The sequence below is a fragment of the Acomys minous genome (assembly GCF_964271855.1).
Source record: "Acomys minous genome assembly, chromosome: 14".
Taxonomy (NCBI): Eukaryota; Metazoa; Chordata; class Mammalia; order Rodentia; family Muridae; genus Acomys; species Acomys minous.
In genome coordinates this window covers 18,323,505-18,339,378 of record NC_140496.1, presented here as the reverse complement: position 1 = coordinate 18,339,378, position 15,874 = coordinate 18,323,505, and the positions used below count along the sequence as shown (strand labels likewise).

General features: G+C 40.4%; 1 protein-coding gene across 2 annotated transcripts in view; it reads left to right on the top strand.

The window, feature by feature from the left end:
* Nucleotides 1–15,874, top strand: part of PHLPP2 (PH domain and leucine rich repeat protein phosphatase 2) — a 74,039-nt gene that overhangs the window by 23,992 nt on the left and 34,173 nt on the right. Inside the window, exons 3-8 of one of the 2 annotated variants that reach the window (XM_084755803.1) lie at nt 554–687; nt 6,272–6,462; nt 9,874–9,999; nt 11,553–11,707; nt 14,407–14,553; nt 14,961–15,191. In XM_084755803.1, coding sequence (XP_084611929.1) covers nt 554–687; nt 6,272–6,462; nt 9,874–9,999; nt 11,553–11,707; nt 14,407–14,553; nt 14,961–15,191 — 984 coding nt within the window. The remainder of the gene's footprint in view (nt 1–553; nt 688–6,271; nt 6,463–9,873; nt 10,000–11,552; nt 11,708–14,406; nt 14,554–14,960; nt 15,192–15,874) is intronic. The other variant, XM_084755804.1, reaches the window with a different exon arrangement.

The window sequence follows — 15,874 nt, the reverse complement described above, 5'->3', positions numbered from 1 at the left end:
TAGTTGTTTTAAATAAATATTTGGAAATTCTTAATTTTGATTTCTAACCCAGTCATGTCAGTGACTCCAGTGTATGTAAGCAGAGCTTCTTGTCCTCACAAAGTCAGAAGAAACCCTAAGACTCACTATGTTGGAACCTCTTGTTTGGATTCATAGTTTAATACTGAAACAGATGTTGGGCTAGGTAGAGAGCCCCATGGGTAAGAGTGCTTCCCACCACCCACAGGAAAGACTGTGCATGCCTGCCTCTGTGTAGCACCAGGCTTGGAACTAGGAAGCAGGTGGACCCATAGCGCTTGCTGACCAGCCAGTCCAGCTCAGAGGCAAGTCAGTGAGAGACTGTTTCAAAGAAATAAATGGAGATCAATAGAGGAAGATAGTTAACATCTTCCACTGGCCTCTGTGCATCTCCACACTTGTGTGCATGCACTATTCTCACACGCACATGTGCACAAAGAATCTTGTTTTAGGAATATAAATCAAGACAAAATGAAGAGCTGAGAAAACCAACACATTGTTATTACTTACCGTGTATTATGTTTTGTGTGAGCAGGAGACTGGAGCCCACTGAACGGCCTCTCCAGATTGTTTACGATTACTTATCCAGGCTGGGATTCGAAGATCCTGTGCGCATACAGGAGGAGGCTACCAACCCTGACCTCAGCTGTATGATTCGATTTTATGGTGGTAAGAATTTATCAGTAGCTTTGTGAATATGTTAACTACTTTTAAATTGATTACTTGTATCTTTACTTTCTACTTGCTAAAAACATTTATTATCAAAAGTTATTCTTAAGCCAGTCGTGGTGGCGCATGCCTTTAATCCCAGCACTCAGAGGCAGGCAGATCTTTGAGTTTGAGGCCAGTCTGGTCTTCAAAGTGAGTCCAGGACAGTCAGGCTGCACAGAGAAACCCTGTCTCGAAAAACCAAAAAAAAAAAAAAAAGTTATTTTTAAGTCGGTTAAATGAAACTAAACACAACAAAAAATCAGGGGTAAAGGAAGACTTATTTATTTATTTATAGTTTTTGTTTTTTGAGACAGAGTTTCTCTGTGTAGCCTTGGCTGTCCTGGACTCATTTTGTAGACCAGGCTGGCCTTGAACTCACCTACCTCTGCCTTCTGAGTGCTGGGATTAAAGGCTTGCGTCACTACGTCCGGCTCCTCAGCTGGGTTTGTTTATTTATTTATTTATTTATTTATTTATTTATTTATTGGTTTTTCGAGACAGGATCTCTCTGTGTAGCCTTGGCCATCCTGCTCAGCTGGGTTTTTAAAAGCAAGCTTTATAGGAACAGATGAGTTCAAACTGGTCCTACTTTTTCTCAGATTTGACTTCAAACTATCAATATTCTTTCCCCACAAACCAGGATTTTATTTGCATTTGTCTCTTCTGGCACTTAATCACTCATTCACTCTCTAGCTCTCACATCTGTCCAGTACATATACCTAAATGTATTATTTTCCTACTCTACACGTACTTTTTTGTACCTTTCTTTTTTGATTAACTGAAAGGATATCACTCTAGTTTGTCAAAAACAAAATTACCCATCTAAACACCTTTTCTGGTCTCTTAGGGCGCTACAGATATGTACATATGCAACACCGACACAGACAGACAGACAGACAGACACACACACACACACACACATACACACACACACAAAGTTTTCTTTTTGGTTTTTTGAGACACAGTTTCTTTGTAGTCCTAGCTGTCTTAGAACTCATTCTGTAGACCAGCCTGGCCTCAAACTCAGAAATCTGATGCCCTCTGCCTCTCCAGTGCTGGGATTAAAGGTGTATGACCTCCTAGATAACAAAAAGAAATATTAAGAAATGTAATACAGCACAACCTGGCAAAGGTATAAAAACAATTGTAGAAAGTTTGGGGGGTGAGAATAAACATTTAATGGGAAAATATTTTTACTGATATTTTGCTAATTTCTTAAAGCTTCCCTTAAGTCCAGGTATGGTGGTTCAGAGGCTAGGAACATGTGCTGCTCTTACAGAGGGCCTGACCTTGGTTCTCAGCACACATGGACAGTGGTTGGGTCAAAAGCAACCACCAGTAACTCCAGCTCCTGGGAATCTGTTCCTCTCTTCCAGCTTCTGTGGGCCCGGTACTCAGATGCACATCCCCAGTTACATATATTGAAATTAATACAAATACTAAAATCCCCAAGGTGAAATGAAGGCATGCTTCTTACTTGTGATTGAACTGGGTTCTTTATGCAGGCCGTGTTTTCACTCCAGAATGAAAGCTGAGCCTTAAATGCCTTGGGATTTCTTTTATATACAAGGATATAGCACAGTTACTGGCTCTCTCTACCACCACTTGATAAGTTATCACATGACCAGGATCCTAATATGCCTTTTTAAGAATAGTTCCAGTGAAACCAAAGAGTAAGTTTGTGTTTGATGGCGGTTATGGCAGGTGCTAGACAGCGAGCCTTAAAAAGTGGGCTCTAGGCACTGGCTGCTCTTCCAAAGGTCCTGAGTTCAATTCCCAGCAACCACGCAGTAGCTCACAACCATTTATAATGAGATCTGGTGGCCTCTTCTGGCACACAAGCATACATGCAGGCACAACACTGTATACATAAAAAATAAAGAAAAAAATCTTTAAAAATAAAGTGGATTCTAGAGCCTGGTGTGGTGGCTCACGCCATTAATCACAGCACTTGGGAAGCGAGTCCAAACAAGTGATTTCAACATACTGAGGCAGTACAAGGCTGTGGAAAAGAGTTTGGAATGGAGCTCAGTGGTAGAGTGCTTGCCTAGCTTGTGTAAAGCCCTGGGTGCTCTGCCCAGTGCTGTGGGGATAGGAGTGGCCGCCATGGGAATATGCTTTTCACTGATGTTGACTGGTGTGCATGATCAGTCAGGAAGATGTGAAGTACATTAGTTTCTTCCTTTGAAAAGAAATGGAGTCTCAAGGATGTGATTTGCTAGAGAAGTTGTAGCTGTGGTGAGCGGCTCGGGGCGCTTTTCTTCACCGTGGTATCTGCCAACATTGCTTAAAATACTTTGTGTAAAGAATATAAACGCAAAGAAGAAGCCATAACAAGAGCCCTGTACTAGTTGCTGTTCTTGTTGTGGTAAGGAGCCTGTCAGAAGGAAGGCAGGATGGTGGTGTACCTGCCTCATTCCACATTTTATTTCAGGAAGTAGTTAATTTTGGCTCACAGTTTTAAGGGAGGTCTTACCAGCCTGAGTGGGAGGCAACCGGGTACATTGTATCCACAGTCAGGGAGCAGACAGGGTACTGGCTACAGCTCTGTGACCCCAATCCATGAGCTGGTTACCCACATTTAGGGTGAGTCTTCCTCTTCCACTAAACCTTTCTGGGAACCTTTCTTCTTTTTCTTTTTTTTCTTTTTTTTTCTTTTTTAACATGTATTTATTTATTATGCATATGGTATACACCTGCAGGCCAGAAGAGGGCACCAGATCTCATTGTAGATGGTTGTGAGCCACCGTGTGGTTGCTGGGAATTGAACTCAGGACCTCTGGAAGAGCAGACAGCGCTCTTAACCTCTGAGGCATCTCTCCAGCCCCCTGGGAACCTTTCTTTTCCTTCCTTCCTTCCTTCCTTCCTTCCTTCCTTCCTTCCTTCCTTTATTTCTTTCTTCCTATCTTTTTTTTACAAGACAGAGTTTCTCTGTATAGCCTTGTCTGTCCTGGACTTGCTTTGTAGACCAGGCTGGCCTCAAACTCACAGCGATTTGCCTGCCTCTGCTGGAATTAAAGGCGTGCATCACCACTGCCCATCCTGGGAACCTTTCATAGACACACTCAGGTATGTTTCTATGGTGATTCTAAGTCCAGTCAAGTTGATTTATGATTAACTATGATAAATCGCACAGTATGTTTTCATTAAAAGTTCAAAAGCAAGCTGGGCAAGGTGCCACATACCTGGACTTAGCCTTGGGTAGTAGAAGCAGGCGGATCAGCAGTTGAAGGGCGTTCTTGGCTACGTTTTCAGTTTAAGAGCATCTTGTGGTATATGTGACTGTCTCAAAAACAAAAACAAAAACAAAAACAAAAACAAACCACCATCAACAAAATCCTCAAACACCCAATCGTTGAAACACATAGCCTCAGCCATGTTATTTGGAGGTGTGAGGGTGAGAGGCAGTAGTTAGTGTATTTAGGTCCTGAGTGGCAGCATGTGGGTTGCATGTGATGACTGCCCAGATCTTTTTCATTTCCAAGCCCATCTCAGCTAGCTGTGCATATGTGACTGTGTTATCTTCATGACAGGAACTGGAATTCGTGAGTGTCACTTCCATACCTTGTTCTCTTCCTCAGTGCTGTTTTCCTCTTCTGAGGACCTGGATGACAATAGTCAGGACGGTATTTGAAGTCAAGTGTTACAAGTGGCAGGGTCACTGTCATACTGACAACAGTATTGATCTCTGGCTACAAAGAATGCCACCTGGGCAGAGTCAGATGTTATGTTTGATCCATTATGTCCCGTTGTAGTAGTTTAACTAGTGTTATATAGGATATATGCTGTAAAGAGAGCAGGAGGTGACTGTTAGGGGAAGGGAAGAGGCTGACTTCTAGCGTGTAAGATCCTAAATTATGCAATATATGTTAACAGTAAGCACTTTGTTCAGTAGAGCTTGAGAGTACTCGTTTGTCTATATCTCTTTCAATATCAAGTAACATTGTTTTTCTCCAAATTAAAAAGAAAAAAAGAAAAAAGATAAGCCTCAGGTTAATTTGCATATCTGAAACTTGTTTGATAAAATATAGGCATGCTGGGGCTAGAGAGGTGCTGGCTCCATGCTTAAGAGTGGATATATGTGGGCTCCAGCACCCACATGGGGTGCCTCACAGCTGCCTCAGCTCCAGCTCCAGAGGGACCCGATGCCTCTAGCTTCTGCAGCCATGTTTGTTCATGCGCGTTGAATTATACAGGTAAAATACAAATGTCATTATCTGTATTTTTTTACATTTACTTTCCAAGATCATTAACTGCTTTATCAATAGTTTCTATTGTCAGTTTAGTATGTATCTCTTCATTTTAACTGTTGGTGACCACCTTGTTGGGAATGTCTGGTTGGTAGTAGAAGCTTAAGGAATAGAGGTCTGAGAGGGCCAGATTCCCTAAGGAGCAGGAATTAGAATGCAGGCAGAGGGACTGGCTTAGGTAGAAGTGGCCGTCAGTAAGTCTAGTATTAACACTTTTTTTTTTTTTTTGAGTAATGCAGTTTTGAGTCTTTGAAGTATTTGACCCATTTCTTCATATTACATATGTAGAAACGCTTGAGTAAGGAAGCAGAGTGGTACCTGGTCAATCGTGGTTATCTCTGGAGAGCTCTGTTTACTATTTATACAACTTCTTATTCCTGCTGCTTTCCTTGGTTATTTAATTTGATTTTGATTGTGTGTGTGTGTGTGTGTGTGTGTGTGTGTGTGTGTGTGTGTGTATGCACATGTTTCCCATAGGGCAAATGTGGAGTCAGAGGATAATTTATAGGAGTTGGTTCTGTCCTTCCATTGTAGGTTTTGGGGATTGAATTCAGGCACTTTTGCCAGCTGAGTCCCACTCATTTCTGTGTTTGTTACGTACCTCTCTGTCAGTGCCTTTACAAGAGTTTTGCATCTTGGTCTCAGTGTTTTGTTTTGTTCACTGTATCTCAGTCATATGAACATGATGCAAAGGAGGGTGCTTGAACAAAGAGAAGTTGGTGTATGTTTTTGTTTCTGCTTCCATGAGGGGGGCATGACTTTCTTGCCAGAGCCAGAGAGGTAGGAGATTATATACAGAATTAGAGAACTCTTATATCTTACGTTTTTTATTCTAAAATGGATTGATATCAATAATGACTATCATTTATTCCATACATCTTTTGTATCCCCATATGCTCAGTATTTTTTATGAGAACACCCTAGAAGATGGGTTAATCTAAGACAGCACAGGATGATAGAATATAAGTTCTGTGAGGAAGGTAAGCTCAGTGGACCATGTAATCAAAGGGATTGGCATAGCTTGCATTCAGTCTTCAGTGTCTAAAACCAAAGTTCATGGTCTAGAGACCTCGCCAGAAAGCTGGCTGTTGAAGAAGGTTAACAGTGACATCCAAGGTAAAGTCTTATTTGCACTATATAAGTGCAGTGGTGGTGTTATTTGAGGGCCAAACCCCATATTTCTTCATTCCTCATATCTATAAATAGGAATACTGAATGTTGGCACATGCATTTTCCTTTTCCAGTATTATGTTACTTTAATGGTACATTCTGAAGTACTGTTTTCTTTTTAGAAAAACCATGCCAGATGGATCATCTGGATCGAATCCTACTGTCTGGCATCTACAATGTACGTAAAGGAAAAACCCAGCTGCACAAATGGGCTGAACGCCTAGTTGTCCTTTGTGGTACTTGCCTTATTGTTTCCTCAGTGAAGGATTGTCAAACTGGAAAGATGCACATTTTGCCTCTGGTTGGGGGAAAGGTAAGATTTACAAACTTTAAATATTATCTTGGTCGTTAAGGAATTAAAGGTGGGCTGGGGAGATTGCCCAGTTGGTAAAGGAGGATCTGAGGGACCTCCTCAGTTTGATCCCTCAGAACTCTTTTTTTTTAAATCGATTTATTCAGATTACATCTCAATTGTTATCCAGAACTCTTGTTTAAAAAACAAATGAACAAACAATAACAGCAACAAAAAACCCAAGTGTGGTGGTGCATGTACCTTTAGTTGTGAGGGAGCAATGCCAGCAGATTCCTGGGGCTTGTTGCCCCGACAGCCTCACCCATTTTTAAGCTCCAGGTGACTCAGGCCCTGTTTCAACAGACAAGGTGGACTGCTGCTCCCAGGGAATGACTGCCCAGGTGGGTCTCTGCCATCCACATGCATACATGTACGTACACACACACACACACACACACACACACACACACTAGGAGAGAGAGAGAGAGAACACACTAGGCTATAGCTCAGTGATACAGTGTTTGCCTTCCACTTGTGAGTCCCTGAGTTTAATTCTCAGCATTTGAGGAAATAAGATAAAATACCCTGCCTGATTTTCATAGACCCCAATAGGAGTGTTATGAAAGATTATATCAGAGACTCTTGGGAGGTTCCAGAGCTCTCCATCCTCCAAGTGCTATTGTAGAACTGTGGGCTCCAAACTTAGGAACTTGGTGCTAAAGCTGGTAACACCAAGATGCTGTTACCAGGGTGCTACATAGAAGCTGCCTTTGGGAACTAGAAGCAGCTGGCAAGATATTCTTTCAGGTTTCTTCTTTTTGCCTATTAGTTTAAAGTAGAGAATTGGGTGGTCATGAGCCTCAATTCAGCAGCCAGGGAAGTGTGGCATGTCTGTATCTGCCCTAGAAAAGTTCATTTGCTAGTTAGACAGACAGAGTGACAGGTGACCATAGGTAGGTTAGCATTTATAGGAAGCTAGATATAGTGTTTTGAGGCTTGGCTATCATAACCAGTGTGGACTGAAGAGGATTCATAGACAGAATGATCTTTAAAAGTCATGCTTTGTAGTACGCAGTTGGTCTAGGTACATAGCAGTATAGGCTTAATACATTCACTAAAAAGACAGATAACAGGGGCTAGAGAGATGACTCCTGCTTGCTGTCAAGTCCTGGAAAACATCAGAAAGTTTTGTGTTAATGAAGATATCTATAAACTCATCAAGTAATAAACTCATTTAAGACCGAGGTGCAAATAAATGGATACACTGAAAATAAATACGCATAGGATTTTGTGAGACAACAGGACAACAAAAATTCTGAAATCAGAATCCTGGGGAGGATTCAGTGAAAACCTTGGGAATGGAAATATGATCGCTGAACTTTAAAAATAATGGGCTGGAGACATGGCTTAGCACAGGACTCAGGTTCAGTGCCAAGCTGCACCCGCATGGCAGGGCATATCTATCTGTAACTCCAGTTCCAGGGAATCCCGTGTGCTCTTCTGGCCTTTGTGGGCCCAGAACATGTACAGACGCTTTAATAAAAACAAAAACTAAAATCTTTAAAAAAATTTTACATTGGATTACTTCACACAAAGCCTAGAAATTCATACGTAATCAAATACTGAGAAAGTTTTATGAATTGCTCATAAGAAATAGAAATCAAAGTCAACATTTCTATATAATTATTTTAATTTGGTATTACTTAAATTGACATTGTAGTTTTACATATGTGTAACTTTAGATATTATTAACTATTAATGGTCAGATGTTCTTTTTATCATTTTGTAGTGGGGCTTATTGCCACAAAGCCTTTTCCGTTAGTCTTTCTAGTTATTTCCTTGTTTGTTTGAGACAGGGTCTCACTATATATCTTTGGCAGGCCTGGAACTCCAGAGACCTGCCTTCCTTTGCCTACCAGTGCTGGGATTGAAGGTGTGTGCCACCCCACCTAGCAAAGTCTTTTTGTTGTTTTTGTTGTTGTTATTGTTATTATTATTATTATTATTATTATTATTATTATTATTATTATTATTATTAATTGGAAAGGTGAGTTGTACAGAATTAGTTTAATATATCTAAGATGAAATTCACTTAATTTTTAAAAGATATTTTCCCCTTTCACTTTATTTTATGTGTATGAATGTTTTGTCTGGATGTGTGTTGTGCACCACCGCACATGTACCTGGTGCCCTTCCAGGCTAGAGAAGGCATCAGATCTCATCAGATTGGAGTTACAGGTGGCTGTGAACCACCAACATGTTAGGGTCAGAACTCTGGTTCCCCTGCAAGAGTATTAAGTGCTCTAAGCCGGGCGTGGTGGCGCACGCCTTTAATCCCAGCACTTGGGAGGCAGAGGCAGGCGGATCGCTGTGAGTTCGAGCCCAGCCTGGTCTTCAAAGTGAGTCCAGGACAGCCAAGGCTACACAGAGAGACCCTGTCTCGAAAAACCAAAAATAAATAAATAAATAAATAAAAAAATAAAAAAGAGTATTAAGTGCTCTTAATTATTGACCATCTCTGTACTTCCCCATAGTAATATATTTAAAAGATCATTCTTTTATGTATTTATATGTATATACATAAACACATAGTTTTTTGAGACAGAGTTCCTCTGTGTAACCCTGGCTGTCCTAGAACTCACTATATAGACCAAGCTGGCTTCAAAATCACAGAGATCCACCTGTTTCTCTTTCCCTAGTACTGGGTTTAAAGGCATGCATCATTACTGCCCAGTGATTATTTTAGAATATTATCTGTTTGTTTCAGTGAAATTCTTTGTTTTGACACCATTTTTATAGTTGCACTGATTTCTTAGCAATGAAGACTGATTATATTGTGAGTACCACAATTGAAAGTTACAAAAGTCTTTAGTGTTAATGAATCTTTACAGCGTGTTTCTTTTTTGCTCAAAGTATTTTGTGTTTCTGCCACTTGATTCTATCTTTAGTAAGCACTAGAATGTATTGATTTGCAAGTATAACTTGTAAATCAATTTGTAGCTCTTTTGCCAAGATGCAGAAGCAATGCCATCCAAAGTAAGATGCCAAAGATAGAAGTGGCTCCGTGGCAGTAGAAGGACTGTATCTTTAGCAGATCTGTAGGCTGAGTTGTTGCAGTTTAGGGAAATGTCCCCTTGTTTTGAGCCAAAGATGTCTAGGTAGCCTAGACTGACCTGGAATTCTCTCTGCATCTGCCTTCTGGGTGCTGCGATTACAGGTGTGTACCCCACATCTAGTCTTTGTGGTTTGATTTACCTCTCCATAATGGCTGTTGGCGTTGGTTGATGATTTGTATTCTTGTTGGATATTTGTATATATTCTTTGAAGAAATGTCTGCTCAGGTTCTTTGCGATTTTAAAGAGTGTATCTTGTTACTGCTTTTTGACTGTCATTTCTGATTAGCAGCTCTGATTTTCTCCCCTTCTTCTTCAGATAGAAGAAGTGAAGCGCCGGCAACACTCCCTTGCTTTCAGCTCAGCTGGAGCCCAGGCTCAGACCTATCATGTCAGCTTTGAGACTTTGGCCGAGTACCAGAGATGGCAACGGCAGGCGTCTAAGGTTGGAAGCTTTGATGGCAGATGAGGACATAGCAACAAGTGACCGTCCTTAATGACACACTTGGTGTTTCTTAGTGCATGATGAGTATAGTAGAGGCATTTCACCATGTCTTTTCTTAATTATAGTCACACAGTAGAAAATGGTGTCAAAATGTTTTTAGGTACATATCCCTCTGTACTGTTTTTGTGAGATGAGTCTTAGATGGAGTTAAGACATAATGAAGTTTGACCTTTAAAGGAATTGAGACATGAGATTTACATTGCTTCCCATCTGCCACAGTACTCATTGGTTGACATATTTCTTCCCTGGCTTATAGCCCAGTGCTTCTTGTCTGTACACTTTTAGAAAAGACCTGATGAACCACTTAAAAGGTGAATTTGATGGGACATGACCTGTGATTCTGTCACAAATCCCTCTTCTGGTATGTTGAGGATAATATTTCAGCATAGTTCTGCTTAGCCAATAAAGATGCAGCACTGAAGTGTACTACGACTCCAGAAGTCCTTTGTGTTCTGGCAGCAGTTTGCAGAAGACATGCTGTAATGCCAGGGCATGTCTCAGAACACAGGTGACCTTCCTCATATGTTTTTAAACACATTATAACCATATTTATTAGTGTGGCATTACATACTTGATTCACTTTTATTATTTTTGTTGTTGTTGTTGCTGTGTATCAGCTATAAAATCTGTTCTGTGTAAAACTGGTTTTAGTTGTGAGTAATGTCCACCCTTCTGCCTCTTTAAAGAGAAGTGACTGTTTCTCGGGCATCTTTGGCATACTCAGCCATGTGCTATGTGCTTTCAGTAGAAGAAAAAACCTTTGCAGAGATATGTGGCTACAAAAGGCATTTTGTACCATACTGTCTTATTAAAAGCTTGTCTGTTTTGAATCATCTAACATTGTTTCTGATAAGCAATGTTAAATTTTATTCTCTTATAGAGACATGAGCAGCTTCTCCCCTCCCTCCCTCCCTCCTTTCTTCCCTCCCTCCTTTCTTTCCTCCCTCCCTTCCTCCCTTCCTCCCTCCTTCCCTTCCTATTAAAGATAGAGTCTCACTTATATTGTATTGACTGGCCTGACACTTACTCTGTAGCTTATACTGGCCAAACTTTCAGTGATCTTCCTGCATCAACCTCCCAATTGCTAGAATTATAAACATGGACTCACTATGTTTGTTGTACCTCAAGATTTTTTTGTTGTTTTTCTCTTAGGCTGACCATAATCTCCCTATGTAGCCAAGGCTGGCTTTGATTGACTGATCCTGTTTCCACCTCCCTAGTGCTAGAATTTCAGGCCTACACCTTTGTTTATTTAAGTAGTTTATAGTTTTAGAGAAAAGTGAAAATTAACTGGTTTTTGGTTGTGAGCCTACCCTTTAACGGCTGAGCCATCTCTCCAGCCCAGTTAACTGGTTTTTATAAATGAATAATAGCATCTCTACTTCCCCCGCTTTTCTTAGTTTGTAGTCAGCACTCTTTATGTAAATGCTGTTCTGGCCTGTGCTGTGTGAAAGCTCAATTGCTCAGGAGGCTTTTCTTTTTCTCTTCTTCAGGTGGTGTCCCAGCGGATCAGCACTGTGGACCTCTCATGTTACAGCCTTGAGGAGGTTCCTGAGCATCTCTTCTACAGTCAAGATATCACCTACCTCAACCTGAGACACAACTTCATGCAATTAGAAAGACCAGGGGGCCTCGACACACTCTACAAGTATGTAGCGAGGTTTCCAGACTTGTGTGTTGAAAATGAATTGTAATCAGTATCTTAGTGGTTCACACTTTAAGTGGACATGTTTACTGGATTAATTCATTCCTTGTCTCTATAACAAAGTAACTAGAGGCTGGGTAATGTATAAAGCAAAAAGGTTTAAATGTCAGATCAGTTGGTCCCTTTGCTGCAGGATATCCTGGTGGATGGTGGGAACCCACATGAGAGGGAGAGATAGAAAACCAGGGATATTAGGTAGTCAGTCTTGCATTTTTCTAACAAACCATTCTCTTGAGAACTGACTCACCATGTAATCCTTTTCCAGGACAGACTGTTCAGTGACTTAGTTATTTCCTCTTCCTCTTTTTTACTTATTTAGTGATGTTGGGGATTACACCAGGACCCTGTGTCTGCTGGACAAGTGCTGTGCCACTGAGCTACACCCTAGCCCCCACCTCTTACAGCTCTGTCCTTCTCAGTCCTGCTGCACTGGGACCACGCTTCCAGCATCTGAACCTTTGAGGGGCAAACTGATGGGCACTTTCCATCATACTATATTTTCTGAATTTTCACTGAAGCAAAAATTTTTATTAACACAAATCCCTCTCCTTATTACTCTCCTTATAAGACAGACGTTTGATGAAATGTTCTGTTTCAAAGACTATAATAAGTTGCCATTGATTTTCATAATCTTTTTTTGGTGATTTGTTTTTGTTTTGTCATGAGACAGGTCTCAATGTGTAATTCTGGCTGGCCTGGGACTGACTATGTGGTCCAAGCTGACCTTGAACTCACAGAGATCTGCCTGCTTCAGCCTTCTGAGTGCTGACATTAAAGACATGTGCCACTATGTCAGGCTTGGGATAATCTTTATATTAATAGTAAAGCATGGTCTGCATTGGTGATAAAGAATGATCTGTAGCTATAATAGATTGAGAGATTCTGTAGGTGGACAGTTTTGTAATCAAAAGTTTCTAATTTAAATGGCTTTGAGCTGAGCAGGCTTTATCTTTTCTTTGTATCTGCTCCCAAGTCTATTTTCATCCATGAAACCTTTCTCTTCTGCTAGTGGAACCATTTCATCCCTAGAAGAATATGACCTATTTTTTCTATCTTTTTTATTAGAATATGTTTTACCTTCCTACTCTCCCCATATTCCACTTCATATTTTACCCAGAACAGATATTATGAGAGACCAGCTTGTCTGAAGAAATTACAAAGACACAAAAAGTGGGTGCACATGAACAAGATATGATCGTGGGCTTTTGCCGGGGAAGGGGGAAAGTGAAAATCAAAGCAAAGTGTTTACCTTTACATTACATTACATTAAAATGACATGTCTTTTACATAGGCATGTTAATAACATTATTCTTATAATCCTAGTATGATCTTCAGAAAAACTCTGGTATTGAAAATCTATTCTTTTACAGATATAAATATATATTTAGTAATGATACAGGTATTTACCTCATTTGTATAGTAAATTAAGGTAAGCTGTACTATTACGGGAGTCCAATCTTTAGCATTTCTTTCTGACTTGCCCCGAAGCTAGAACTGGTCCAGTTAGAGAGCTTGGGAAGAGATTTTGAAGTCGAGGCACCTGGGCAAACAATAGTAAGTAATCAGAGTCAGGTCACCTGAAAGTCAAAGGTTGGTACCATGGATTCCGTTCTCAAGGCAGGAGAACAGTACTTCTCACCATCTCACACTTGTATGATATAAAACATGATGTTCCATCCCCCATTGTATGGCCACACTATTTGAGGCAAGATTGTAGAAACTTACTCTGTGAACAAATGGCAACAACAAGGGTTTCATGTCGATCAGATCACTTTACCATACGTTGCTGTCACACGTTTTCAAGCTCATGTGATTCACTTATTTCAAATAGCATTTGAGCCAATATAATTTTACTATAAAAAGAGTTGCTTATGATAGGTGTGGTGGCCCATAGCTTTAATTCTAGCACTTGGGAGGCAGAGGCAAGCAGATTCATGTGGGTTTGAGGCCAGCCTGCCAGCCTGGTCCAGGACAGCCAGAGCTACACAGCGAAAGCCTGTCTTGAAACAAAACAGAACAAAACAAAACAATTGAAAAAAGAAAGAAAAAAAAAGAGAGAGTTGCTTATAATATGCTGTGTATTTGGTGGCTATTACAGTACTGAATAGGTTAAATTTTGCGTATTACATATAGACATTTAGTAAAAGGAGATTAAATGTATCAGGCGTGACTTGATAGAAAGGAACTGTAGCAGCATGAGCTCCCATGGGTACATTTTCTGCCTCATTAGGGGAACTCTCTTGTCCAGGTTTCAGTGACAGCACTTTACTTTCCTCTGTGTCCACACAACATTTGTTAGCACATAAAGGAAAACATGTTTTTAGAACAAATTATATGGTGCACATTTGATATTGATCATTTAGCTGGGTGTGTGGCACATGTCTGTAATCCTGCCACTTTGCAAATGGAGGCAAGATTTTGAATGTGAGGCTGGTCTGTGCTACCTGATGAGTTCTAGGCCAGTCTAGGCTATATAGAAGGATCCTGTCTCCAACAGAAATGATGAAAACAGCCAGTGAACAAAACAGATCATCAAAGTCCATTGATGGTCGCTGTAAAGACATACAGTGGGTGTATTCATTATTCATACCATCACAATGAGTTTATAGAAATATGGTCTGTATTGTGCCTTTGTGTTTTAGATTTTCTCAACTGAAGGGCCTGAACTTGTCCCATAATAAGCTTGGAGTGTTTCCTGTGTTGCTCTGTGAGATTACTACCCTGACTGAACTTAACCTTTCTTGTAATGGATTTCATGACTTGCCAAGAGAGATTGGCAATCTGCTAAAGTAAGTATTGGCTTTCTCTAGATTCTCCTTTCTTTTGGGAGGACCTTCTCTGATCTTAGGATACAAGCGACACTTTGAGCTTTCACCGTGAGATAAGTCACATCCTTATCAGGATTCTATTTAGCAATGGCTCTTGATGTCAGAGGTGGCCGTGCCACCAAGCAGTGACCCATTCCCTCCATTTAGCAGCAGAGACTCTTGCTCTTTAGTGTCTGAAAGCCCATCCTTAGAAGTTATATAAGTCTAAGCCTCTGTTTACTCTCCATGGGCCAAGATTTGGGGAATTTTGTCATGTTTGGATTGTTAATAGTTAGTGTCATGGCTTAATAATGAATTACAAGCCTTATTGTTGGCTCTGTCTGTCTGTGTGAGCTAGTCCATAATGCAGGCTTGTTTGTTTTCCACAGTCTTCAGACCCTCTGCCTCGATGGCAACCTTCTCACCACTCTACCCGATGAATTGGGAAACCTGCAGCAGCTTACTTCTCTGGGAATTTCCTTCAACAATTTTATTCAAATTCCTAATGTTTTGGAGAAACTCACCATGTTAGATAAAGTGGTTATGGCAGGAAACTGTTTGGAAATCCTGAACCTAGAGGTGCTGATCAGGATGAGCCATGTTAAGCATGTGGATCTAAGGTGAGGCCGCTCTATACGAGAGCTTCTGTAGCTTTGCTGTGATGGACCTTGATGTTTTCTTCTCATCAAGACTTCTTTAGAACATTAGGAACTTAGGACAGTATAAAATAGATGTTCTCAGATCTGTAGTAAAACTTCACTCTTCACCCAGTAGCCCGGAGATTAAGGATCTGGTGGGCTTGTCAGTGACAGACTTAACATGTGAGGGACTGTCTGACTTATAATAAGAATTTCCATTCCCTGAACCTTTATCCACACTGTATTTCAGAAGTCTTTTTTTTTTTTTAATATCATCAATAGAAGGTAAGGCATAGTATTTCGTTGCTTTAATGAACATTTTTTATGGGTGATGTTGAACATCATTTTTTATGCAGACTAGTGGTTTATAGTTGTCTATATAAATTTGACCATTTTTCTGTTGAGTTACTTTTTTTCATGATAACATTTTGTTGTAGTTGAAATGTTCAAAGCTTCATTACTAAAAACCTTCTTAAAAGTTTTTTTTTTTAATAGTGACAATCTTTCCCTGAGGGAAGGAGACAAAAGATTTTGACTAAGTGTTCTGTCATTTTCAGGAAGCTGATAGTGAGCCTTGTAAGACAAAGACAGGGATTTAGTAGCACACAGGAAAAAGAGAACAGGCTAATTTGTGATAAGTCATGTAGTGTGGAGACAAGAACTGG